Source organism: Entelurus aequoreus, linkage group LG02 (assembly GCF_033978785.1).
Source record: "Entelurus aequoreus isolate RoL-2023_Sb linkage group LG02, RoL_Eaeq_v1.1, whole genome shotgun sequence".
Lineage (NCBI taxonomy): Eukaryota > Metazoa > Chordata > Actinopteri > Syngnathiformes > Syngnathidae > Entelurus > Entelurus aequoreus.
Genome location: NC_084732.1, coordinates 66,875,161 through 66,902,143, shown reverse-complemented (window position 1 = coordinate 66,902,143; position 26,983 = coordinate 66,875,161). Strand labels below are relative to the sequence as shown.

At 37.1% G+C, this 26,983-nt stretch overlaps 1 protein-coding gene across 2 annotated transcripts in view; it reads left to right on the top strand.

The window, feature by feature from the left end:
* ano5b (anoctamin 5b) overlaps positions 1-21,410 on the top strand; it is a 117,843-nt gene extending 96,433 nt beyond the window's left edge. For both annotated transcript variants that reach the window (XM_062030939.1, XM_062030946.1), the window contains 14 exons: positions 1,749-1,864; positions 1,956-2,090; positions 4,646-4,751; positions 4,895-4,955; positions 6,341-6,492; positions 8,044-8,118; positions 8,196-8,421; positions 8,499-8,677; positions 10,600-10,697; positions 13,847-13,977; positions 14,072-14,277; positions 14,377-14,564; positions 18,687-18,792; positions 20,555-21,410. In XM_062030939.1, coding sequence (XP_061886923.1) covers positions 1,749-1,864; positions 1,956-2,090; positions 4,646-4,751; positions 4,895-4,955; positions 6,341-6,492; positions 8,044-8,118; positions 8,196-8,421; positions 8,499-8,677; positions 10,600-10,697; positions 13,847-13,977; positions 14,072-14,277; positions 14,377-14,564; positions 18,687-18,792; positions 20,555-20,779 — 2,004 coding nt within the window. In that variant the 3' untranslated portion in view covers positions 20,780-21,410. The remainder of the gene's footprint in view (positions 1-1,748; positions 1,865-1,955; positions 2,091-4,645; positions 4,752-4,894; positions 4,956-6,340; positions 6,493-8,043; positions 8,119-8,195; positions 8,422-8,498; positions 8,678-10,599; positions 10,698-13,846; positions 13,978-14,071; positions 14,278-14,376; positions 14,565-18,686; positions 18,793-20,554) is intronic.
* Positions 21,411-26,983: the final 5,573 nt, after the last annotated feature.

The following is a 26,983-nucleotide window of genomic DNA, read 5'->3' as shown; positions in this document are numbered from 1 at the left end:
GTTCTCTTTTTCTGGCCATTTTGAGCGTTTAATTGACCACACAAATATGATGCTCCAGAAACTCAATCTGCTCAAAAGAAGGTCAGTATAGTAGCCTCTGTAACGAGCTAAACTGTTTTCAGATGTGTGAACATGATTGCACAAGGGTTTTCTAATCATCAATTAGCCTTCTGAGCCAATGAGCAAACACATTGTACCATTAGAACACTGGAGTGATAGTTGCTGGAAATGGGCCTCTATACACCTACAGTATGTAGATATTGCACCAAAAACCAGACATTTGCAGCTAGAATAGTCATTTACCACATTAGCAATGTATAGAGTGTATTTCTTTAAAGTTAAGCCTAGTTTAAAGTTATCTTCATTGAAAAGTACAGTGCTTTTCCTTCAAAAATAAGGACATTTCATTGTGACCCCAAACTTTTGAACGGTAGTGTATATATATTTTATAGTTGCACAGAGGCATAACGACAAAGTTTATCTCGCGGACTTTGGCTAAAATGTTGGTTAAATGTATTTTTTACACATTTAACAAGCTAACTATCTTACCGAGAATGATCGGAGACTGCATTCTCCAGATGGGATCTTTTTTTAATTATGCAAGCAAGTAGTTAAATATGTTGTTTGCAACTTCCTCACAGTTACATTTTTCAAAGCAAAAAATGTAACAAGAACACCGCTGGCTGGCTCGTGTTACCATTCGTTGTTCAACACAACACATTTGTTCGACATTTGTCCACATTTTTCGCAATTAAAAAATGTATGTAATTACATTTTTTACCAGACCAAATAAAATGATTGATGTTTACGGCTATCCCTCACCCGGTCTCGTCAACACGTGTGCAAACATGCAAAAGAAGTCCAGGAGAAGCAAAGAAACATTTGCAGTCATGTTGTTGTTATGAAAGACTATTAATTCAATGACCGCTAACACTAACTATCCACATTGCTATTATTAGCCAACAACACCTCACCTAAAGCTAATCCACGTGCACATGTTACGTACATACGTAGTTCGTACGAGAAGCCAGAAAAGGGCGGGATATACCGTGTAAAATACATTGGAAAAAATGGCGCCCTATAGGCATCTGTGTAAATGTTGCAAACAGCCCCTTTAGCCGCAATTAATCAATATTAAGACATGTGATTATCATTATTCTGATTTAAAAAATGAACCGTTTGACAGCACTAATGTGTTTGTTTACATATAAATCCATTTAAAACAGGGCTATTCAGCTACAGTACATTGTTTATTAAGGACAGGCTAGTCAGACATTTCCCTTTGCCATTATTCTTGCTTTGTTTTTGTCATTTATTTTCGTCTTTTTACCTCAGCAAGTTGCAAATACAGTCATGAATAGAGTCATACAGACTGAACAGTCATAAAGAAGTGAACGATATTTCCATATCTTCAGGCCTGTAGTAGTTTAAGGACCTAGTGCAAAAACACGTGTCAAAGATCCTTTATATTAGGAGTTATCAAACGTTTTGGGACCACCAACCCCTTACAAGAAAATGATTTTGTTTTTTTCTAAGGACCCCTTTTTGTCCTAATGCTGATTATGATAAATAATGATAATTCAGCCATTTGTACTAAATGCCATAACAATTATTTTTATTTCCAATACTTTATGTAACAGGATTCCTGCAGCAAAAATGTCACTTCCACTAGTTGAACACTTCTGATACTGTATCTGTCTTTCCAAACATTAACAAACTCTATTTCTTAATCAAATGTCCTTTTTCAGTGTCGATACTGGAAGAGGGCAAGAGATGCTGAATGTGAGAGCGAGCGCTTCAACTTGTACACGCACTGGGCCAGGTTTCTCTGCTTTTACAAAGAACAGCCGCTTAACCTCATCAGGTATGACGCCGCTATTTGTCTGTTTCCAGAATGTCTTTAATTTAAGGAGAAGCATTCAGACGAGCTGTTAAAGAGTCAACTGTGCTCCCAGGAAATACTACGGTGAAAAGATCGGCATCTACTTTGCGTGGCTGGGCTTCTACACTGAGATGTTGTTCTTTGCAGCCGTCATGGGTTTTATATGTTTCACCTACGGGGTGCTTAGCTATGACGACAACATATCAAGGTTGGTATGAGAAGAATACATTCATTATTATTGCAGTTCTGTGTGTTAAAACTCTTATTGTATGTAGTGATCCGTAGAAATGATATCTGCCTGCCCAAAATTTGTTTACCTAAATACAAATGTAAAACCAGTGCTAACTCGGTTTTCGTATGCACCACTTCTCGTTGAATTCTATTTTTGATAAAAAACGTTTTGCCCTGGGTTTTGTACACCGTCTTGTTTATCTTGCCAAATATGGCGCCTGTCATTTCACGAAAACGCGTGCCTAAACAAAGAATCCCATGCGATGATGACTCAAGTTTCTGTACTTTTTAAAAATTAGCACAACTGCAAAATAAGCCACCACGGGGCCAAAGCACTGTGATAAAGAAGGTGAGAAGCACTATTAAATTCATGAAAGAACTCTTAGCAAAGTACCAAGATGTCGTTCGGGTCACTCTCTCCCCTCCCCTTTCCGCTGACAAAAGTCTTCAATAAAATAAATAAAAGTCTTCAATAAAGGTAAAAGTTGTATTACATTTGTATCCATTCATTTCATTCGTCATTCATATGTATTTTGCTTTGTTGTTGTAGTGATGAGTAAATAACTCAACGAATGTAGAGCACACTCACTACCTATATTGACATTGCACTGATAATGTTAATGTTTTATAACGGTCATCCTGAATTAAAAAAGTAATCACATTTGACCTGCAAATAAAATTGATAGTAAGCAAATGTTATTGTTTTTTTTGTTGTTGTTTTTTTTAACAAATAGCTGCGCAAAAAGGAATATGAAACATGCAACATTTTTACCTTATTTGGGGCTATACGAATAAATGATCCCACACTTCGAATATTTCATTTTTTCTTAGTTCCATCTTGATCGATGATGGAGAAGAAAACCGATGTCGTAGGCGGCGACTTCATTCAGTACGAGCAGTCACCCGCAAACCGAAAGAAGTGCTTGCTTTCAGTTTGGCGTGTCACATTCAAATGAACCAGCAGCTGTATTGGTCACAATAGCTGCATTTCCAGTACCCCTAGAAATGTGCAAACTTAAATGTTGCAACAAGAAGCTGGCAATGGAAACACCCATATTTCGAAAAACCTCTCAAATATCGGTAAAACATTTGTGGCCTCTCATGAGGTGGTTTTTGAGATGTTTCAATATTGAAGTGTTTCGCAAAACCATGAGGAAAACACTTTTCAGAGGTGCACCTAAAAACCGAACCTGCGCACTGGGCCGTCTCGCGGCTCCTTCCCGGAAATAGAGGCCGCAGGCTCGGAGAAGACTGACATGCCCAAACAATGTCAAGGGGGCTTTTATATAGTCCTTATTCAAAAGTGTCTCAAAGGGCTGCACAAGCCACAACGACATCCTCGGCTCAGATCCCACATCAGGGCAAGAAAAAACTCAATGATAAACCTTGGAGGGGACCGCAGATGTGTGGACCCCCGCCCCCGGGCGACGGTGCAGTGGATGTCGAGTGGATGTAGTTAATAGTGTGAGAGTCCAGTCCATAGTGGGGCCAGCAGGAGATCATCTTGAGTGGAGACAGGTCAGCAGTGCAGAGACGTCCCCAACTGATGCACAGAGGAGTGGTCCACCCCGGGTCCTGTCTTTGAACAGCTAGCATTTCATCTGTAGTCACCTGATAACCTCTCCACGCAGGAGAGGGGGGCAGAGCAGTGAAGAGACGGCAGATCAACTGGTCTAAAATGGGGGTCTATTTAAAGGCGAGAGTATACAAATGAGTTTTAAGATGAGACTTAAATGCTTCTACTGAGGTAGCATCTCTAACTGTTACCGGGCATTCCATAGTACTGGAGCCCGAATAGAAAACGCTCTATAGCCCGCAGACTTTTTTTGGGCTCTGGGAATCACTAATAAGCTGGAGTTCTTAGAACGCAGATTTCTTGCCGGGACATATGGTACAATACAATCAGCAAGATAGGATGGAGCTAGACCGTGTAGTATTTTATACGTAAGTAGTAAAACCTTAAAGTCACATCTTAAGTGCACAGGAAGCCAGTGCAGGTGAGCCAGTATAGGAGTAATATGATCAAACGTTCTTGTTCTTGTCAAAAGTCTAGCAGCCGCATTTTGTACCAACTCTAATCTTTTAATGCTAGACATAGGGAGACCCGAAAAAAACGTACCCTTTATTGGAAACACAGACAAGTCGCAAATGTACTTTGTCAAGATTTTAGAAATATCGCTTTTATTTTGCGAAAAACTGCCAACGGAAGCGCATTTACTGAGGCATTGAGTATCACTCCTTGAGTTCTATAAGACATCGATGCTTCAGTATAATTTCACCCATTATAGTTGTCTGCATCTAAAACTAAAATTATTCTTTATAATGTTTCGTTAATATTTTTGGTTGTCCGAAACAGATTAATTGAAATTATATTATTTCCTAAGGGAAACTTGCTATAAGTTTCGTACGATTAGGACCTATTGAAACACAATCCTAAATAAAACCGAGATACCGCTGCAACTATGCCTGTTATTGAAAGCTGCATGCTTGATTGTTGCATGTCCTTGACTTTCTCTTGCTCTGTCCTTTCAGCAAAGAGATTTGTGACGCCAGTATTGGAGGCAGTATCGTGATGTGCCCACTATGTGACAAAAAGTGCTCTTTCTGGAAACTCAACTCTACGTGTCTTTCATCCTGGGTAACATACAGTAATTATTTTTGAGGAGTACCGTGTTTACATTTCAGGACAATTTACTGTCTGCGATAAAGTCAATGAAACCTGCTGAGTCAGCACCTCCTCGTCTGTGATAATTTGACCCCATGTGATGTTCTCCCTTCCAGCAATCCCATCTGTTTGACAATGAGGGGACTGTGTTCTTTGCCATATTCATGGGGATCTGGGGTGAGTGACTAACTCTAATTTCTCGCACTGTGTAGAAACCTCAGTGTGACCCATGTGTCCACTCGGGTAGAGGACAGATTTTCACAGTTAAGTGTTTCACACTCGAGCAATGTATTGCACTGGTGCTGCTTAAAAGCCAGATCAACGTGCCAGTGTAATTATGCCCAAGTCAGGTTTCCTGGCGAGCTATGTACAAAACCCCAAACCAGAGAAGTTGGCACGTTGTGTAAATCGTAAATAAAAACAGAATACAATGATTTGCAAATCCTTTTCAACCTATATTCAATTGAATAGACTGCAAATACAAGATACTTAACGTTTGAACTGAGAAACATTGTTATTTTTTGCAAATATTACCTCATTTGGAATTCGATGCCTGCAACATCTTTCAAAAAAGCTGGCACAAGTGGCAAAAAAGACTGTGAAAGTTGAGGAATGTTCATCAAACACTTATTTGGAACATGCCACAGGTGAACAGGCTAATTGGGAACAGGTGGGTGCCATGATTGGGTATAAAAGCAGCTTCCATGAAATGCTCAGTCATTCACAAACAAGGATGGGGCGAGGGTCACCACTTTGTGAACAAATGCGTGAGCCAATTGTCAAACAGTTTAAGAACAACATTTCTCAACCAGCTATTGCAAGGAATTTAGGGATTTCATCATCTACGGTCTGTAATATCATCAAAAGGTTCAGAGAATCTGGAGAAATCATTGCACATAAGCGGCATGCCCGTGACCTTTGATCCCTCAGGCGGTACTCCATCAAAAAGCGACATCACTGTGTAAAGGATATCACCACATGGGCTCAGGAACACTTCAGAAAACCACTGTCAGTAACTACAGTTTGTCGCTACATCTGTAAGTGCAAGTTAAAACTCTGCTATGCAAAGCGAAAGCCATTTATCAACAACACCCAGAAACGCCACCGGCTTCGCTGAGCCTGAGTTCATTTAAGATGGACTGATGCAAAGTGGAAAAGTGTTCTGTGTTCTGATGAGTCCACGTTTCAAATTGTTTTTGGAAACTGTGGACCAAACAGGAAAAGAACCATCCGGACTGTTATAGGCGCAAAGTTCAAAAGCCAGCATCTGTGATGGTATGGGGGTGTATTGACTTTCACATCTGTGAATACCAATCATTGTATTCTGTTTTTATTTAAAATTTAGTACACAACGTGCCAACTTCACTGGTTTTGGGTTTTGTACTTCTTCACACTGCAGGCATTGGGTATTCTCATAGGTATAGTTGGCAAAGTGCCTCCTTGGAGCGTAACACCTTTGGTGAATGCAGTATGCATTTCTGACAAACAAAAACCACAAGAACCTGCTTTAATGAGGAAAATGAAATTATATTCACTTCTTTGCTTCCAACTCTGATTAACAGTAACGCTCTTCTTGGAGTTCTGGAAGCGGCGTCAAGCCCGGTTGGAGTACGAGTGGGACCTGGTTGACTTTGAAGAAGAACAGCAACAGCTGCAAATCCGTCCCGAGTTTGAAATCAGATGTACTAACAGGAGACTCAACAAGATCACTCAGGTGCACCAGGGTTACATAATTTGGGGGAAAAAATAGCTGTTTTGCAAAACACAAATGCCCTCTACAGAGGACACTGGTTCTCAGGAGGTCATACAATATACTGTTTGTGATATTATTTTATTTTTTTTGTAATGCAAAACATGATCCTTGGCTCAATAAAGGTTCACTGGAAAACATTATTTTTGCTTGTAATGAGCAAAACAATCTGCCAAGATTTCGAGATTTCTTGAATTAAGACATTATATTTAAGCTTTGAAAACTTAAAAGTGATCTTAAAAATAGCATTTAATATTTATTATTAGCTATACTTACGAGTATTGTGAAGTTTTGTGTTTTATGCTCAAAACTACTATTTATTAAGATCCATCCATCCATCCATTTTCTACCACTTATTCCCTTCGGGGTCTATGGCCTAAAAACAAGTTCTTATGTCTCAATAAAAATACTATAAGGAATTGTGACTTGTCTTAAATTTGTTAAGATATTTTGACTACAAATTAGAAATATATACTTGGTGTGATTGTGAGTTTTTCCAGTGTTGGTACACTGCAAATGCTTTACCACTTGCCTAGATTTAACATTTTATTTCTAAAAATGTCCCTAGTTTTAAAAGCAATTTACTCTTTTTTTAGTCATTGACTTTACATCCTTGTCTTAATTTTAGCATAATTATATTTTGTCTATTCTAGTTTAAACATGTTAAAATTAAGAAAATACCTATTCAAACACATTAATGTTGAAAGATTATTGATGCTTAATGTATGAATTGCAAGTTCAATAATGTTTTCAGAATACAATAGCTGTAGCTTAAAAGTCCTGCCAATTTCTAGATATACAAATCCTAATTTAGGATCTCTTATCAAGTAAAATTAACTAGCAGCATGGACAGATAATTGTATTAGTTTTTAGTATTTTTTCCCCCCTATAATCTAGTATGCAAACTAAATTATGTCAATTGTTTAGTCTTTTTATTTTGTGTGTTTTTATCTCATACTATGTTGCTTAGTATTTCCAATGAGTTCTGCCGCCAGATAGTGTTAAAGCACCAATTTGTGCCAGTGAATGGAATTGGAATCAGGATTAATACATTAGACTTAGACTTAGATTTAGACTTCCCTTTTATTGTGATTCAAATTTGAACTTTACAGTACAGATAAGAACAAAATGTTGCATTAGCTCATGGTAGTGCAGGATAAAAAAGCAATAAGGTGCAGATATAAATAAATAGATTACTGTACAGATAAATATATTGCACTTTTGCATATGCATCCACGTTTATGGATGTATGTTGTATTGACTTTATATTCCAGCCAGTTAATCCATTTTTGGGAGGGGAATTGAGGAGATTATTTTAATGCGTTCATGAGTCTTACGGCCTGAGGGAAGAAGCTGTTACAGAACCTGGAGGTCCTGCTACGGAGGCTGCGGAACCTCTTTCTAGAGTCCAGCAGTGAAAACAATCCTTGGTGGGGGTGGGAGGAGTCTCTGCATGAGTTTGACAGCCCTAAAAAAGTCAATATATGAATGCAATAACAATAATTCACCTTGCAGGAAATGGAACCATATCTTCCCACCACCAGCAAGTGCGCTCGCTTCTGCCTCTCTGCTACCACGGTCATCTTCTGGGTATGTGGATGATTGAGCAGTTTCACAATGGACCATGCTGGGCCATACACTTCTAATACGGTTTGTTCTCCTCACAGATCTCTCTGATCCTGGCATGTATTATTGGGGTCATAGCTTACAGGCTGGCTGTGTATGCTGCCTTTGCAAGTATCATCAAAAACCCCATGAGGAAGATCCAGGTGGTGGGCAGGTTCATCACTCCACAACTGGCCACCTCTGTGACAGCTTCCTGCATTAACTTTGTCATCATCATGATCCTCAACTTTTTCTATGAGAGGGTGGCTGTCTGGATCACTGATATGGGTACACTGATCCTTTCAAGTGTCCAAACATTATGACTGTTATTCAGCATCTCATCTCTCACTGTGTGCTTCGTGCAGAGATTCCAAAGACCCATTTGGAGTACGAGAACCGGCTCACCATGAAGATGTTCCTCTTTCAGTTTGTCAACTATTACTCCTCTTGCTTCTACGTTGCTTTCTTCAAAGGAAAATTTGTGGGCTTCCCAGGTGAATATTCGTACATGTTCGGAAAGTGGAGCAAGCTGAGAAATGAAGAGGTGGGTATCTCTGATCCCTCAACACATTTGAACACATACAAAAGTACCAAAAATTGATACTGTTGAGTACCGGTAGCGATTCGCAAGTACTGGGAATTTGGATTCAACTGTGAAAGGTACCAATCCCTAGCCTTGGACCTTGTTTTCTAATCTACAAAACCCAAAACCAGTGAAGTTGGCACGTTGTGTAAATGGTAAATAAAAACAGAATACAATGATTTGCAAATCCTTTTCAACTTATATTCAATTGAATAGACTGCAAAGACAAGATATTTAATGTTTGACTTTGAACTGCGAAACTTATTTTTTTTGAAAATAATCATTAACTTAGAATTTAATAGCAGCAACACATTGCAAAAAAGTTGGTACAGGGGCACTTTTACCACTGTGTTACATGGCCTTTCCTTTTAACATCACTCCGTAAACGTTTGGGAACTGAGGAGACCAATTTTTGAAGCTTTTCAGGTGGAATTATTTGCCATTCTTGCTTGATGTACAGCTTAAGTTGATCAACATTCCGGGGTCTCCATTGTCGTATTTTACGCTTCATAATGCAGCACACATTTTCAATGGGAGACAGGTCTGGACTACAGGCAAGCCAGTCTAGTACCTGCACTCTTTTACTACAAAGCCACACTGTTGTGACACGTGCAGAATGTGGCTTGGCATTGTCTTGCTGAAATAAGCAGGGGCGTCCATGATAATGTTGCTTGGATGGCAACATATGTTGCTCCAAAACCTGTATGTACCTTTCAGCATTAATGGTGCCTTCACAGATGTGTAAGTTACACATGCCTTGGGCACTAATACACCCCCATACCATCACAGATGTTGGCTTTTGAACTTTGCGCCTATAACAATCCGGATGGTTCTTTTCCTCTTTGTTCCGGAGGACACACCGTCCACAGTTTCCAAAAACACTTTGAAATGTGGACTCGTCAGACCACAGAACACTTTTCCACTTTGCATCAGTCCATCTTAGATGAGCTTGGGCCCAGCGAAGCCGGCGGCGCTTCTGGGTGTTGTTGATAAACGGCTTTTGCTTTGCATAGTAGAGTTTTAACTTGCACTTACAGATGTAGCAACCAGCTGTAGTTACTGACAGTGGTTTTCTGAAGTGTTCCTGAGCCCATGTGGCGATATCCTTTACACACTGATGTCGCTTTTTGATGCAGTACCGCCTGAGGGATCGAAAGTTACGGGCATGCTGCTTACATTTGGTGATTTCTCCAGATTCTCTGCACCTTTTGATGATATTACGGACCGTAGATGGTGAAATCCCTAAATTCCTTACAATAGCTCGTTGAGAAATGTTGTTCTTAAACTGTCGGACAATTTGCTCCCGCATTTGTTCACAAAGTGGTGACCGCCCCATCCTTGTTTGTGAATGACTGAGCATTTCATGGAAGCTGCTTTTATACCCAGTTATGGCACCCACCTGTTCCCAATTAGCCTGTTCACATGTGGGATGTTCCAAATAAGTGTTTTGATGAGCAGTCCTGAACTTTATCAGTCTTTTTTGCCAATTGTGCCAGCTTTTTTAAATATGTTGCAGGCATCAAATTCCAAATGAGCAAATATTTGCAAAAAAAAATTCCGTTTCTCAGTTCCAACATTAAATATATTGTCTCTGCAGTCTATTAAATCGAATATAGGTTGAAAAGGATTTGCAAATCATTGTATTCTGTTTTTATTTACAATTTACACAACGTGACAACTTCACTGGTTTTGGGTTTTGCAATAGAAATGGAATAAGTTTGACCGCAGACCATCCATTTCAATGTTCTCTTCAATTTAACACAGCAGGAGAATGATGCCAGAGATTCTGCCATATTTCTTCGAGTGCCCCAGTGTGCAATTTGGCAGCAGTCAGTAGTAAATCAAATCACAATATACTGTATTTCAACTTTTTACCATCCTAGTGTGACCCTGGAGGCTGTCTGATTGAGCTGACCACTCAGTTGGTGATCGTCATGGCAGGAAAACAACTGTGGGGAAACATCCAGGAAGCTCTGCTACCGTAAGTCCATCAAATCATCACACTCTTACTTACAAATATACAGGTGATCCTTGTTTTTTTCCTGGTAATTATTAGAAAGCATGTATCATATCAGGGGTTTTCAAAGTACAGCACATGCAATAATATGAACAAAAAATATTTTGTAGATGTTTTGTTTGCTCTCATCGTATAGAACAGGGGTGTCAAACTCGTTTTAATTGAGGGCCATATCGCAGTTACGTTTGCCCTTAGAGGGCCAATTCTAACAGTGAATTATATTATTACACAATTTCCTATGCATTTGATGATTTGTTTTTTTATGTACAATGTAAAAACTATTTGTAGATTTTACAATAAAAAATTGACAGGTCAGTGGCAAAAATGTTACCGTAAAATGTTGTGTTTTTTTCCTGCATTTTACTGTAAATGGAATACACAGTACCACTATTTTTCATGGTACAAAACTGTCAGCTCAGTTGATAGAATGTTACTGTAAAATGTACAGTGTTTTTTTTTACTGTAAATATAAATCTGCTATTTTACAGTAAAATTCTGGTAACTTAACTGCCGGATTTTACCGTAAAAACGACAACTGTAGATTGTACCGTGTACTATTGTGAATAGCAAATCAGTACCACCGTTTTTTACAGTAAAAAACTGGCAGCTCAGTTGCCAGCATTTTATGGTCAAAAAACAGTGGAAAATGCTGTAAATCCACAGTCAATTTCATAAAGTCGCTGTAAAATCTATTTATAAAACTTGACAATTTGATAAATTACTTGCTCGGAAATTATAAGTGAAGCAGATAAAAAGTATGTATTTATAGTTTAACAAAAACATTGTTTGAATTTATGATCATATATTTGTTATATTATAATATTTATGTTTAAAAAATGATGCGATTGCATTGAGTACGTGTATTTTTTCTGTCAAAATGGAAAAACCTAATACATTTAGTAAGAAAATATAAAGTCTTTTAATGAAGCATATTATTTCCAAGCTTTCGAGGGCCAAATTAAATGATGTGGCGGGCCAGATCTGGCCCTCGGGCCTTGAGTTTGACACCTGTAGTATAGAAGGAACTAAAAATGTTGCATCTCACGTCACATACGTTTGCTTAGCAGGTTTGAAACAGATGCTTTTCTGTATTTTCTCAAGTCTTTTGAAGCCTCTAAGGGGAGGCCCGCTTCATTCCTTACACAAACCTTGTATTACATTATACAGAGCTACATAATGTTGTGGCCATTAGTGTGCATTCTTAATAGTACCATGGTACCTTCGTTTTTGGACTCATATGAAAACCTAAGCAATTGCTCACAAAAGAAATAATGTAAATCCAAATAATCCCTTCTAGAGACACAAAACACATTTTATAGAGAATAATTATAGACTAAATGCAGAAAACAATGTGAAGTACATATACTGTACATGGTACACAAAATGGAATGTTACCTCTATTGAAAGCTATTGGTAAAGACTTTGCTAGGAGTTATTTCTTGAATTTAACAGTGTTTTTCACATGATTTATCAAAATGCCAGCACACACAATTTTGTGGTGGTCATACTATGTTTGATTTTTGTGCTGTTATTTTGTTACATCTGTTTCCTGTTTTTGTGTTGACTGAATGTATTCCCTTTACTCCTGTCAGAGGAGATTGTAATGTGCAGCTCTTTGTTATCCTACCCTGAGGGTTCTTACTGTAAGCACATGCCGCTTCATTCACTGTATGTTAGATGTATGTATTCCATTACATTTTGTGTTGCCTTTTTCCCCTTTTCCTTGTCTTATGTCTGTACTTTGTGTTTCACGTGTCTGTCCACTAACGAAAGGGATTTTTTGTTTGGGCACCTGATCCCACAAAGACAGACCAGTTGTTTGGCCATATGATAACCAAAACGATTTATGGAAAGCCATGGAAAAAATATGAAAAGTGGGGCTTACAAAAACTGATGTACCATCGTAATAATATACTGTATATAATATAGATCATAATATGTTCTATATGGTTTATCCCATGCCTAGGCTATGGTTTTAGTTGGGGTATTCTGGAGACTGTTTTGCAATGTTACATATTGTTTTCAGGTTAATTTGCTGATAGGGCTTCAACTACTGATTAAGGCACGTAAAATGGCTTTTTGAGGTGCTGCAGTGTCATCTGACCAAACACTTTCCTTCGGCCTAAACCAGTGGTGTCCAAAGTGTGAACCGGGGGCCATTTGCAGCCCGCAGCTACTAAAATACTATTAAGAAAGAAAACATTAAAATGTTAAATGAAATCGCAAACAGATGTAACGTAACGTGAACATGTTGCAATGTTTATTCTTAACACAAAGATGCCATGCAGGATGTTTCTTTTTTCTTTATAGCGGTCATTGCTCAGAAAATTATATTGAATCAAAATCAATGTTATTGTGAATTATTGACCCGTTCAAGGCTGCATTTTGAATAATTTTTTGGGGGGAAATATTGCATATTGTGTGCGTTTGCCGTATAAAAAACTATGTTTTCTTTGACAAAAAGGGCAAAAAACAAACAAACAAAAACATGAAAAAAAAAATAAAATAGATCTCAAGTTAATCTAGAGGTAAAAAAAATGTATGATATATTTAAACACTTTAATGAGTGGGGGCCCCTTTGTATCCCCAATAAGTTTAGTGGGATTTAAAAAATAAAATAAAACTCAAAAAATAATAACGAATCAAAATCAATGTTGTTATAAATGATTGACCTATTAAGGCCCTAATTACTTCACATCAAATATTCCGCTCATATTTTTGTGTTTTTGTCCTAAAAAGCAGGGTTTTAACAAGATGGGTATGAAACATAAAAATTTAGTTGAAAAAAAATGTAATAAAGAATGAATAAATACATAAAATCTTGATATCGACAGATAGATACAAAGTTGATCTAGAGATTTAAGTGTTGAATAATTATGATTATCGTACATGACTTCTTTTTTTCACATTTTTGGACTGAGACCCTTCTGGTTCCCCGGGACCAAACTTGAGGTGAACCCTAAAGGTTGAAAAAAATCTGTATATTGTACTAGTTTTGAAAATGAAAACTATCAAAATGGTCCCCACATTCTTTGAATTTTTTGGTGTGCGCCCTTCAGTGAAAAAAGTTTGGACACCTCAGGCCTAAACGATACCTTTATGGCCTTTATCAGGTTGATGCGTAACTGGTGGAGCAGCAGAAGAGGACGGCACCATCCTGAGAATCATTGCAGCCGCTGGGAGCAGGACAACGTCCTGCAGAACTTCGGCCAGCTAGGATTGTTCTATGAGTACCTGGAGATGGGTATGATGGATAATGTTTTGTACGCTATGTTAATTCTATTTTAACTTTTACTGAATTAATCGTTTTTTTTTTGTCTCTTTATGCACCCTCTCAGTTGTCCAGTTTGGTTTCATCACTCTGTTTGTAGCCTCGTTTCCTTTGGCTCCCCTACTGGCTCTCTTTAACAACATTCTGGAAATTAGAGTGGATGCTTGGAAGTTCACCACCCAGTTCAGACGACCTGTGGCGTCCAAGGCCAGAAACATCGGAGCGTGGCAGGAGATACTCAATGCAGTTGCCATATTGTCCGTTGTTACAAATGTGCGTTTCCTTATCTATTTTGCTGCTCACACAATGGGGGGAATGGATTTATTGTCCATTTACTGCATTATGCTTCTTTGTCGTTCTCGTTGATTTCAGGCATTCATCATGGCATTCACCTCAGACATGATTCCTCGTATGGTCTACCTGTATGCGTACAGTAAAGAGGGCTCCATGTGGGGTTACGTGAACAACAGCTTGTCAGTATACAACATTTCACAGATCCCTGACCCCAACATGCCAGAAGAACAAGCCTACTGGTTTGATAATTCAACAGCCAACTGCAGGTATTAAGCATATTTTTTACAATGTAATGGTTTCTGCTGCTGTTGTATGTCAGAGCTATAAAATAGAGTTTTGTGTACTGACACAAGCCCACTGTGTTTTTATAAAAAATATTTGAAAGTAATTTATTATTATTTTTATTTATTTATTTATTTTATTATTATTTTTTGTCCTGTCCAGCTTCTCAGGCAAATCATATAGTAGATGTAGATGCCCATATCGGCTGTTCAGATTTACTTTACAAAAGAGAAGTGTAGGATACTTCTCTTGTGAATTAGTGAAGTGAATTATATTTATATAGCGCTTTTCTCTAGTGACTCAAAGCGCTTTACATAGTGACACCCAATATCTAAGTTACATTTAAACCAGTGTGGGTGGCACTGGGAGCTCTCAACTCTTGTTGCCTTATTTGTATTTGACTTTATTAAATGTATTTATATTATCATTAGGTGCAGCCGGGCCGGAGCAGGAGGGGATAGAAAGAGAAAAAAAGGAAGACAGAGGGGGGAATTGTGGGGACAAGAGGGGGATTAGACAGAGAGACAAAAACAACAACAGCAAACACAACAACAACAACAACAACAACAACAATAAAGCAACATCAGCAAATACGACATGTACAAATATGATGGTAAAAGTAATAGCAAATAAGCAGTTAGCGAAAATAAAAAATAATACAGAAATGACTGAGCATTATTACACTACAAATGGAGCAATACAAATACCAATAAAAATAGCGCTATTGCTAATGAACAATACCAATACTTGACCTTTATTATCAACAATACAGTTGTTCAAATGCAACAATACATATACGTAATGATAACTTGAGATACGAAAGAATGCAGAAAAATGGAGGGGAAGAAAGAAGCAACCTACTTTAACTTTGTAGATTGTTATAGTAACAATAGGTTAAGCTTTGTCAGTGTGCCATGTGTTATACCCAGTTTACCCTAGGGCAACAACATTAATATATGTTTGATGAAACGTGATTATGTGCATGAGTGTATGAAAGTAATTTAGTTTTAATGGCCACATATGAATAACAGACCCATATTATTTTGAGATCCATCGTCCTCTGCAGTGGACATTTGATTATTGTCTATTTTTCTTGTCTTTAGTCATTGGTACCAATCCAATCCAATCCAATCCACTTTATTTATATAGCACATTTACACAACAAGAATGTTTCCAAAGTGCTGCACAGCCATGTTAAAAACAATATTAAAAACAATATTAAAAACTATATTAAAAACAATATTAAAAACAATATTATGCTACACCAATGACTGAATAAAAACAAAGAATAAATGAATAGAAAACCAATACAGAGACAATATAAAAAATAAATATGATTAAAAACGATTTTAAAGGGTGAAACCAATTAAAACAGTAAAATAGACATCAAAATTTATAACCCTAACCCTAACCACACAGGACAACAGAGGACAGAAGACCACACAACTCACGTAGTGTTAAAAGCCAAAGAATAAAAGTGGGTCTTTAGACGAGACTTAAAACACTCCACTGTGGGAGCAGTTTGAACATGGAGGGGCAGAGTGTTCCAGAGTTTAGGGCCGACCACAGAGAAGGCCCTGTCTCCCCTGGTTTTAAGTCTCGTCCTGGGCACCACGAGCTGGAGCTGGCTCTCGGACCTCAGAGCGCGCGCAGGAGTGTAAATTTGGATGAGGTCCGAGATATACTGAGGTGCCAGTCCATGTAAAGCTTTAAAAACAAACAGCAAGGATTTAAAATCAATTCTAAAATGAACAGGGAGCCAGTGCAAACTCCGAAGAATTGGGGTTATATGCTCACGTTTCCTGGCCCCTGTTAAAAGTCGTGCTGCCGCGTTCTGGACTAACTGCAACCGGGAGAAATTATACACTTTATAGATACTCTATACACAGGTATAGATTTACATAAAATCAAATGGTTCCATATTTCCATACCTATATTGCATGTGACGTCACGTCCGGTTGCAGACTTGGCACCCAGGCGGACTGCCCTAAGGTAATGTTGCAATTTTCCACGCCAACAAAGCAAGAAGAAGGCGCTCAAAAGTTCAGTAAGGCTGTACTTTTCAAAATGGGCTAGCTCGAGGCTAATTTAGATTGGTTTTGTCGTAGACATTCCACTACATGGTGATTTCAACACCTCCAAATTTAGTAATCGAAACCACAACTAGGATGCAAGTTACATTCAAACAGCTGGTGTGTAATAAATACAAAACTTACTGTATAAAGAACAAAAGAAAATACTGGCACATTCAACTTAATGGCAAAGACTACTTCCTGGCTAAGGCAACACTACTGCCATCTATTTTTTTGTTTGTATACAAAGTCTGCTATATGACATAGTGCAGTACTTGCAAATGAGACACCAAAGTGTAAGAATACAAGAACAAAGGCACAGCTCAGTGTTTTTTAGCAATTTATTAACACGATTGAACACACAAAGTACAGAAAATTGGTACCTGTATTGATTCCCAGGTATCCGGAATTTGTAGGATTTGATTCAAATTTGAGAGGTACCCATGCCTACTTGTATCCATCCCTAGACTTACATATTTCAAGAAAAAATAGTCCTGTTATGTAAAACACATGCATGTTCAATGTAGAGGAACTGGTAAATTTAAGGCTAATTTTTAATAGCTCACTTGAAGGCCATGTTATGAGTTGTGCAGTGAAAGGTTGTACAAATACATTCAAGTTAAAATCCTCATTTACTGCTCACATGTCTCGGAAACACAGGCATTTTGCAGATATTAGTATTGGTGACAGGGCAGCGTGGTGGACCAGTGGTTAGTGCTTGTACTACACGGTGAGAAATTCCTGGATTCAATTCCGGTGTTTTTCTGTCTGGCGTTTCCCTGTTCTCCCTATGATTGCCTGGGTTCTCTCCGGGTACTCCGGCTTCCTCCCACCTCTAAAGACAAGCACCTGGGGATAGGCTGTTTGGCAACACTAAAATTGGCCCTAATTTATTTTACGGTGAATTCCTTGCAACCACAGCTGCCAGTATTTTACCGTAAATTTTATAATTTTTTTGTAAAGAGGTTAACAATATATCAGTATTTTTCATAGTAATTTACCCTAAGCAAAAACAGTTTTCAACTGTAAAATTAATGGATTCAACATTAACATCCCGTAATGTCCTATACATCGTGATTGTATTTTTTTACGGTGAATTCCAGTCAACCACAGCTGCTGGTATTAATTTGACAGATTTTTTTTTACAGTGTACATGATTCTCAAGAGTATTTTTAAAAGACCATAAGTGAAAAAACTTGAAAGCTGTGAAACTAGAGACTTGCGGTTTCCAGAGATTTCAGATTTTAATACGGTAATCAATGTCTATTATAAGTGCCTGATATAGTTACAATCTGCAAAAAATGTATTTCAAGCTTTATGTTTTTTCAGGCCCTTTACCAGTGGCCTAGTGGTTAGAGTGTCCGCCTTGAGATCGGTAGGTTGTGAGTTCAAACCCCGGCCGAGTCATACCAAAGACTATTAAAATGGGACCCATTAACTCCTTGCTTGGCACTCAGCATCAAGGGTTGGAATTGGGGGTTGAATCACCAAAAATGATTCCCGGGCGCGGCCACTGCTGCTGCTCACTGCTCCCCTCACCTCCCAGGGGGTGAACAAGGGGATGGGTCAAATGCAGAGGACAAATTTCACCACACCTAGTGTGTGTGACAATAATTGGTACTTTAACTTAACTGATATAACACCTATTGCATGAGGTAAAGCAAAACGATTGCCAGAATTTGAAAAAAGGGGCACAACAAGCACAAACTCGCCACATATTTGATGACACATTTACAGCTGGAATAGCAAATTATTTCTAGGCGGACTGTCTAGATGATGGTAGTAATTTACATTTAAAACACTTCCTTGTAGTCTAAACAATATGTGTTGGCTATGCTTTGGTGTAAATTGTGTGTACATTTTTTTCCACAGTCACTTTTATAACCCGTTTTGTGAGTGTCGGCAAAATGTTTGTTTCTTGGGACGTTGTGTGTAATCTATATTTCTGGTTAGCAGAATTGTTATTTTGAATACCATTGCAGGTTTATTGTGTTTTTTTTCAATTCATGCTACCTTCCTTGTTGGATTTTACAGATACAGAGATTATCGCTATCCTCCAGGCCATCATAGGGAGTATACTCACACCATGCAGTTCTGGCACATACTGGCCGCCAAGATGGCCTTCATTATCACCATGGAGGTATGATACATGATTACATTTTATATCATATGAATTAGGAATGCTTAAAGGGGAACTCCGCCTTTTTTTTTTTTGCCCATCGTTCACAATCATTGTGAGAGACAAGAAGACAAAAGGTTTGGTTTTTTTGCATTCTGACATATAAAAGTCGTCTCGTTGTTGCTGGCTAGCAATGCAGCCAATGGGAGCAATTGATTCTACCTCTTAATCACTTAAAAAATGCATTCAAAAACCTTCAACAATATTTAATTCAAGTTCCGTAACCTGTATAATAACCATGCCGTAACAACATGGTTATTGTAAGAGCGAACACTGAGGAACTGTTTTTCTAGCGTAGTAACACATCGGCATGCTAAGACATTAGCTGTAAAAGACAGCATATGCGCTGTAGTCGTACTAACACACATGACGTGCTGTGTGTATCACGTACAATATTAAAGTGTGACTCACTCGATGGACAGATTTTTCCAGTGTATTTGGGTAAGCACTCAATTTATGTAGGAATAGCTCGGCTCCAACTTCCACATTTTCCAGCTTCTTGTCACGCCGCCCTCACTCTCTCGGCTTCCGTCTGCTCCAACGTCTCACCCTTCCTTCATGCTTGCTTCTATAAGCAGTAGTTTATCCTCTGTATATTCAGCTTCAAAAAGCTCAGGTTGTGAATCCTCATTTGTCCAAAAATAATCATCTTCATTGTCTGTCACCAAGCCTGCCGTGACTAGAAAACACACTCGCGTTTGTTTCCGGGAGTAGGAAGTCAGAAGTGCGCTGCTATGGAAACGGAAAATTAACATTATAATGATTAAAATGACCAAAATATGCTAAGTATTGTACATATTACATATTGTTATGAACGTGTCTGTTACTACGTTATGTATATACTTGCAGTGTGTATATAAAACTTTGATGGAGGGTTTTGAAGTTGTTTTAGAGGGCGTTGAAGGCTACAACGGTAATTCCCATTAGCCGCATCTTCCAAGCATGCTTTGCCATCCTCTCTATATTCAGCTTCAAAAAGCTAAGGTTGTGAATCTTCATTTGTCCAAACACACTCGCGTTTGTTTTCAGGAGTAGGAAGTCAGAAGTGCGCTGCTATGGAAACGGAAGTCAATGCGCGAAAGAAATCATTTCCGGCAATGATTAAAATGACCAAAATATGGTAAATATTAAACATATTACATATTGTTATGAACGTGTCTGTTATTACATTATATATATACTTTCAATGTGTATGTAAAAACGTTGCTGGAGGGTTTTAAAGTTGTTTTAGAGGGTTTGAAGGCTACAACGGTAACTCCCATTTGCCGCATCTTCAAAGCTTTTTTTTTTTACCATCCTCTGTATATTCAGCTTCAAAAAGCTAAGGTTGTGAATCCTCATTTGTCCAAAAATAATCATCTTCATTGTCTGTCACCAAGTCTGCCATGACTAGAAAACACACTCGCGCTTGTTTCCGGGAGTAGGAAGTCAGAAGTGCGCTGCTATGGAAACAGAAATTTAACATTATAATGATTAAAATTACCAAAATACGCTAAATATTGAACATATTACATATTGTTATGAACGTGTATGTTACTACATTATATATATACATGCAGTGTGTATATAAAACGTTGATGGAGGGTTTTGAAGTTGTTTTTTACCATCTTAAAAATCCTAAAAAAAACCATGTGTGTTCTTGTAATAATGATGATTGTGAACGATGGACAAAATTCCCCAAAAAGTGTGGTTCCCCTTTAAGTTGGAGCTTCTCCTTTCGCAGCACGTGGTCTTTGTGGTGAAGTTCTTTGTGGCCTGGATGATCCCGGATGTACCTTCGGACGTGAAGGCCCGGATCAAACGGGAACGCTACCTGATCCAAGAGTACCTGCATAACTATGAGGTGGAGAGGCTCAAACTTCAGCTGAGCGCCAGCTTCGTCACCGAGGCCTTCACAGAGATGTCCACTGAGCTGGACAAGCATGAAGTGCTGTCCGAGTGCCTGTAGCCAAGAATGGACATTTGAGAGTTGTGGGTTCAACTGCTGATGGCATCCAAATGCTGACCTTGCTTCTTTTTTTTAATAGGCTATAATATATTCCTATATTAGGATCCGAGCAAGAAAAAAAATACAAATCTGCTTCTTAAATGCATGTACTATATTTGTGCCGTCAAAAACTGGAAGGTGTTGATGTCAAAATGAGCAACAATGAGCATAATGATTATATTGTGCGACTCCTCACGCAATGCCTTCCTTCGTTCCAAGCTACATGTGTTTATGTTTGTTTTATTGTTGAGCTAATGACATTTTAATTACCCTTCTTAACTAACAGATTTTCTTATCTCCCCGCATGTGACAACGTGTGCAAAGTGAAGGACTGAACTTGTCGGAAAAAGCTAATAATGTGTTGGTGGTGAAAAAGATCCTCATTGTTGCTGGTTTGTTACTGTGGTCGTGAATAAACAGTGGAAAATAATCACACGGATCATAAATATGTGAGTATGATCTTTAGCTGGGCTATAAGATGGCCATCTGTATTGCTTGAGTGTTTTATGTTTATGTGAAAAAGAAAGCTTCTACTGTAACAATCCAATGTATTTATTGTCCAACCTGAATTAAAATTTGCAACAATGATTCACATCATAGTCACTTCTACATGATTATTGTCCACTTTATGGATGGAAGTTTCTTTATTTCTCTTTTTTATGCTGGCCTTTTTTTGTTGTTGCAGCTGTTACATATACTGTAATATTGTACATGGTAATTGGGATTTGTTATATATTGTATATATTATATAAAATTAATAATATAATATATCAGTATATATTATATATTTTATATATAATATATAAATATTACATATGTTATATTTTATATTGCTACCATGGTAAATTTTTTGTCTACTTAATACCTGCATTATCCTGTCCATCCTTACCCTTTCTATCCTTTGTAACTGAGCTACTGTGTGGAACAATTTCCCTTGTGGATCAATAAAGTTTTTCTAGGTCTAAGATGGTGTTAAACCTCAGCTTTAGTTAATAATCCAATCCAAAAAGGTCAGACCAAAACCGAATTGAATAGAAACTAAAACAAATTTTTCCACAATAAATTGTGTAAATCAAATGAATCAGTTTGAGACACTGGCAATAATGAACCTAAAATACATGTTATAGTATATAGCATATAATAATGTAAAGTAGTATAAAAAAACTCAAATTATGAATAAAATAGATCAGGGATTTTAAAACTGTGGTTCCATCTAGTGGTACACCAAAAAATATATTAAATATATTTATGTTCCTATATTCAAACACAGTGGTACTGTTCAAACTGTGTGTAATGTTACAGTGGCTCAAATATTATATATACTTGTTAAATAAAACCTTTGCCTCGTTTTTTAATTATTCTTAGACCTACTAAGCTACTGCATTTTAGTTTTGGTTATTATGGTGGTACTTGGAAAGCCAAGTGTTAATTGTGAGATGGTACTTTTTGACAACAAAGTTTCAGAACCACTGTACTATTCAAATGGACATTTAACGTCACTTTTTTCTTAATTGAAGACTAGTTGATTGCAATGAACACAGGGGCATGGTTAGCTGTATGACTGCAAAAAAAGCCACCATGGGGCCAAAGAAAGTTCTAAACAAAATTATTTTAAAAGTACATAAATAAGGTGAGAAACACTATTGAATTTAAGAGAGGACTTTTACAATAGTACAAAAGGGGCCTCAAGAAGGCACCGAGGGGTTCTTTAGCCATATATGGATATAGTTTGCCAACTAACAGAAGCATATTCTTTTTGAGATCCATCGTCCTCTACAGTGGACATTTGATTATGGTCTATTTTTCTTGTCAATAGGCATGGGTACCAAATTATACACTTTATATACATTTTATACACAGGTATCAATTCACATCAAATCAAACGGTTCCATATATCCATACCTTGTTGCGTGTGACTCCACGTCCGGTTGCAGGCTCAAGCACTCCGTCGGACTGCCCTTGGGTAATGTTACAATTTTCCATGTCAACAAAGCAAGGGGAAGGCGCTCAAAAGTTCAGTAAAGCTTTACTTTTCAAAATGTGCTAGCTCGATGCTAATTTAGATTGTATTTGCCATAGACATCTCATCGATTACCATTAGCGATTTTACATGGCGATTTCAATGCCTCCAAATATAGTAATGAAAACTACAACTAAGATGCAATTTACAATCAAACAGCTGGTGTTTAATAAGTACAATACTTACTGTATAAAAGACAAAAAAAAAATACCGTATTTTCCGGACCATAGGGCGCACCGGATTATAAGGCCCATTAAAGGAGTCATATTATTATAATTTTTTTCTAAGTGGAAAACACTTCCTTGTGGTCTACATAACATGTAACGGTGGTTCTTTGGTCAAAATGTTGCATAGATTATGTTTTACAGATCATCTTCAATCCGCTTTCTGACAATCGCTTCCGGATGCGCCGTTTTGTGGGAGGTCTTATTTACGTGGCTCACCTTCGGCGGCGTCTTCTCCCCGTCATCTTTGTTGTAGCGGTGTAGCGTGCAAGGACGGGAGTGGAAGAAGTGTCAAAAGATGGAGCTAACTGTTTTAATGACATTCAGATTTTACATAAATCAATAATGGAGCAGCATCTCCTCATCCGAAAAACAACAACACCGGAAATGTGTCACATGAAAAACCGTCCGACCAGAACTCTAATAACTAAAGTTCCTTGGGCGAATAATATAACTCACTACACCGGTATGTTTTAGCGCTTTTATGGCGAGTTTACTGACAGATATAAGTAAGTACTTTACACTACTTTATATTAGGAATGGCAACAGCAGAGGATGAATGTCACACAACAAGAAGATAGGGAAACAAATAAGCTAATGGACTACAGTGTTGGCACGGACTACAAATGCGGAAGTGCGCAATTTTTCAGGATTTATGCAGATCCCAAATAGAGATCAGCAGGTACCAGAAGGTAAGAAAAGTTGCTTTTGCATAATATTGTGAAACAAAACGCCAGATAATACACACACACCTTATACACACACCATAATAATACTTGTATGTTTAATGCGCCAACAATCCTTCAAGCGGTGCGGCTTCATAGTTTACCAAAGTCATACTAAAACATTTTGATAGATTTTTGAGCGCCGTGTGTAATGTTCTATATTTTCAATGGAACATTTTAAATGTTGCCGTTGTTTACTTGAGACATATTGCCATCGTAGTGCAGCCTACACTTATCTCTTATGTTTGACTGCCATCTACTGGTCATACTTATCATTACACCGTGTACCAAATAAAATAGTTTCGAGGTGGGTAAGCTCAACCAAACATATTCCTTACATTAGGCGCACCGGGTTATAAGGCGAACTGCCTTATAGTCCGAAAAATACGGTACTGGCACAGTCAACTTAAGGGGAATGACTACTGCCAGGTTAAGGCAACACACAGTAGTCTGTTTCTTCCAATTGAGTAAGTTGAACAACCAAAAATTGTACTCAATTAAGGGTACTTTAGTCATCCAAAAAGTTACTTGAGTAAGACAAAGAAAAACAAAGAACTCGAGTACTGGGTAACTTGTGAGTAACTTCTGATTTATTTAGGAGCAATTTTGTATAGGCACTTGCACTACAACCAATGTTGGTGTTTGTGTGAAAGCAAGAGACAACTACAGCATGTACTACAACATATGCACAGTTTACAGTCAGCGCATGATACAAATGCTATTTTTCCTAGTTTGTACGTAAACATTGATTAAGGAGGTGTGATGCCTTGTCTGACTGCAGGTCGTTTATTCATTATATGTCCCTTTTTTACAACATGGGGCCGCCAATAGTTTGATCATGTGACTGCCAGGCTCCGTTAGATTGGTGAAACAGAGTCATGTGACATGTGACCCTAACAACCGCTGGAAGAAGTGTCTCAGACTGACAGGCCAAAACAATATCCGTATTTTCAAGCAGTAATCAATAGAGTAAAATAAAGATAGGTTGCTGCTATCCCCGTTTAAATAAGAACATTTCATTTCAGTAGGCCTTTAAACAAGATTGCAGTCTTAAACAGCACAATTGTCAATATAAACAAATAATTAGTTACATTTTATTTACACAAAGTATCCACGTATTAGAAAGTATCCAGTAACAAACGTGTCCGCATCATTCAATTTATTGTGTCGTGACCTTAACTTAATTAGTTATTATGACCACTAGGTGTCGCCAAAAAACAAATTATCACTCCACTTCAAAAGCATAAGGTTAGTGTTTTTCATACTTACCATTGTTCTCTGAGTAATCGCACTTCTTCAAACCTTTTCCAACATTTCAACAATAATATCAGATTAATATCGGTATCGGTCAGTACTCAAGGCTGCAATATAGATTTATATGAAAACATGAACGTGGCTATAGGCTATCTTGGGATTTTTCAATCTGCAGTAAAAAAAAACGCTTGGACACCGTTAAAGCATAGAGTCAATTTTAGTTTTGTTGTTGTAAAAATCTGTAAAATACATCCTCACTTTCCATCCGATATCATCATACATAAAGCTCACAAAAACAAAAATACTTGTCAAAATACTATTTGTTTTATAAATCACACATTGGTACTGATCAAATATATAATTAGTTAATGATTTAGCTGATTATTAACTATTTTATACTATACTATTTTTTTTTTTAACAAAACTTTACCTGTCATAATTAAGGCATGGCTCGTGTTGGTCGGTGACAGCAACTTGAGGGTTCCTGGTTCGACCCCCAGCTTCTGCCATCCTAGTCATGTCCGGGCATGGTGTCCAAGAGCAAGACACTTCACCCTTGCTCCTGATGGGTCGTGGTTAGGGCCTTGCTTGGCAGCTCCCGCATCAGTGTGTGAATGTGTGTGTGAATGGGTGAATGTGGAAATAGTGTCAAAGTACCTTGAAGGTAGAAAAGCGCTACAGGCATCATCCATTTACCATGTATATGCACTATTATGTGCATCCCAAACCAATGGAGGTTATGATGAAGTACAGACATTTGCTTTCATTCACTTTGTGACCACCAGGTGGTGGTGCATGCCCACAAATAAAACCAAAGATAATTTGCTTTTGCATGTCATATGTAGCTCCTATTTCCCCAAAGCTAATATTATTATTTAAATTATAATCAATAATTTTAGTATCTTCCATCCATCCATCCATTTTTTTTATTGTTGTTTTTTGTTCCATTGCAATATAATTGTGGACAGACAATATAATGCCTAAATACTATATATATATATATATATATATATATATATATATATATATATATATATATTTATGGGACAAACGGTAGAAAATGGACGATGGATGTATATATATATATATATATATATATATATATATATATATATATATATATATATATATATATATATATATATATATATATATATACATATATATATATATATATATATATATATATATATATATATATATATATATATATATATATATATATATATATATATATATATATACATATATATTTACATATACATACATGTACATCTATATCCACACATATATATATATATATATATATATATATATATATATATATATATATATATATATATATATATATATATATATATATATATGTATGTATGTGTGTGTTACCTAGGAGGTGTTTCCTAGGTAACACATGAGTCAATCACCACGCCCCTACGCCTGCCTGTACCCACCCGCTCTGTGCCATATATAAACCATGGTATGTGAATGCTCCCATTAAAATCTCCTGAGGATTGAGGAAACCCCTCATGAAACAGGCCTGTAGAGATGAAATAGTCTTGTGATTTTTCCCCACACATACATATTACGCTCTACCACGGTATCGAGCACTATTTTTTGGATAATCTAATTAAGACATATATACTGTATGTATATATATATATATATATATATATATATATATATATATATATATATATATATATATATATATATATATATATATATATATATATATATATATATATATATATATAAATGATATATATATGGGACAAACGGTAGAAAATGGATGGATGGATGGATATATATATATATGTGGTGTGTATGTATATATATATATATATATACATATATATATATACACACACACACACACATATATATATATATATATATATATATATATATATATATATATATATATATATATATATATATATAT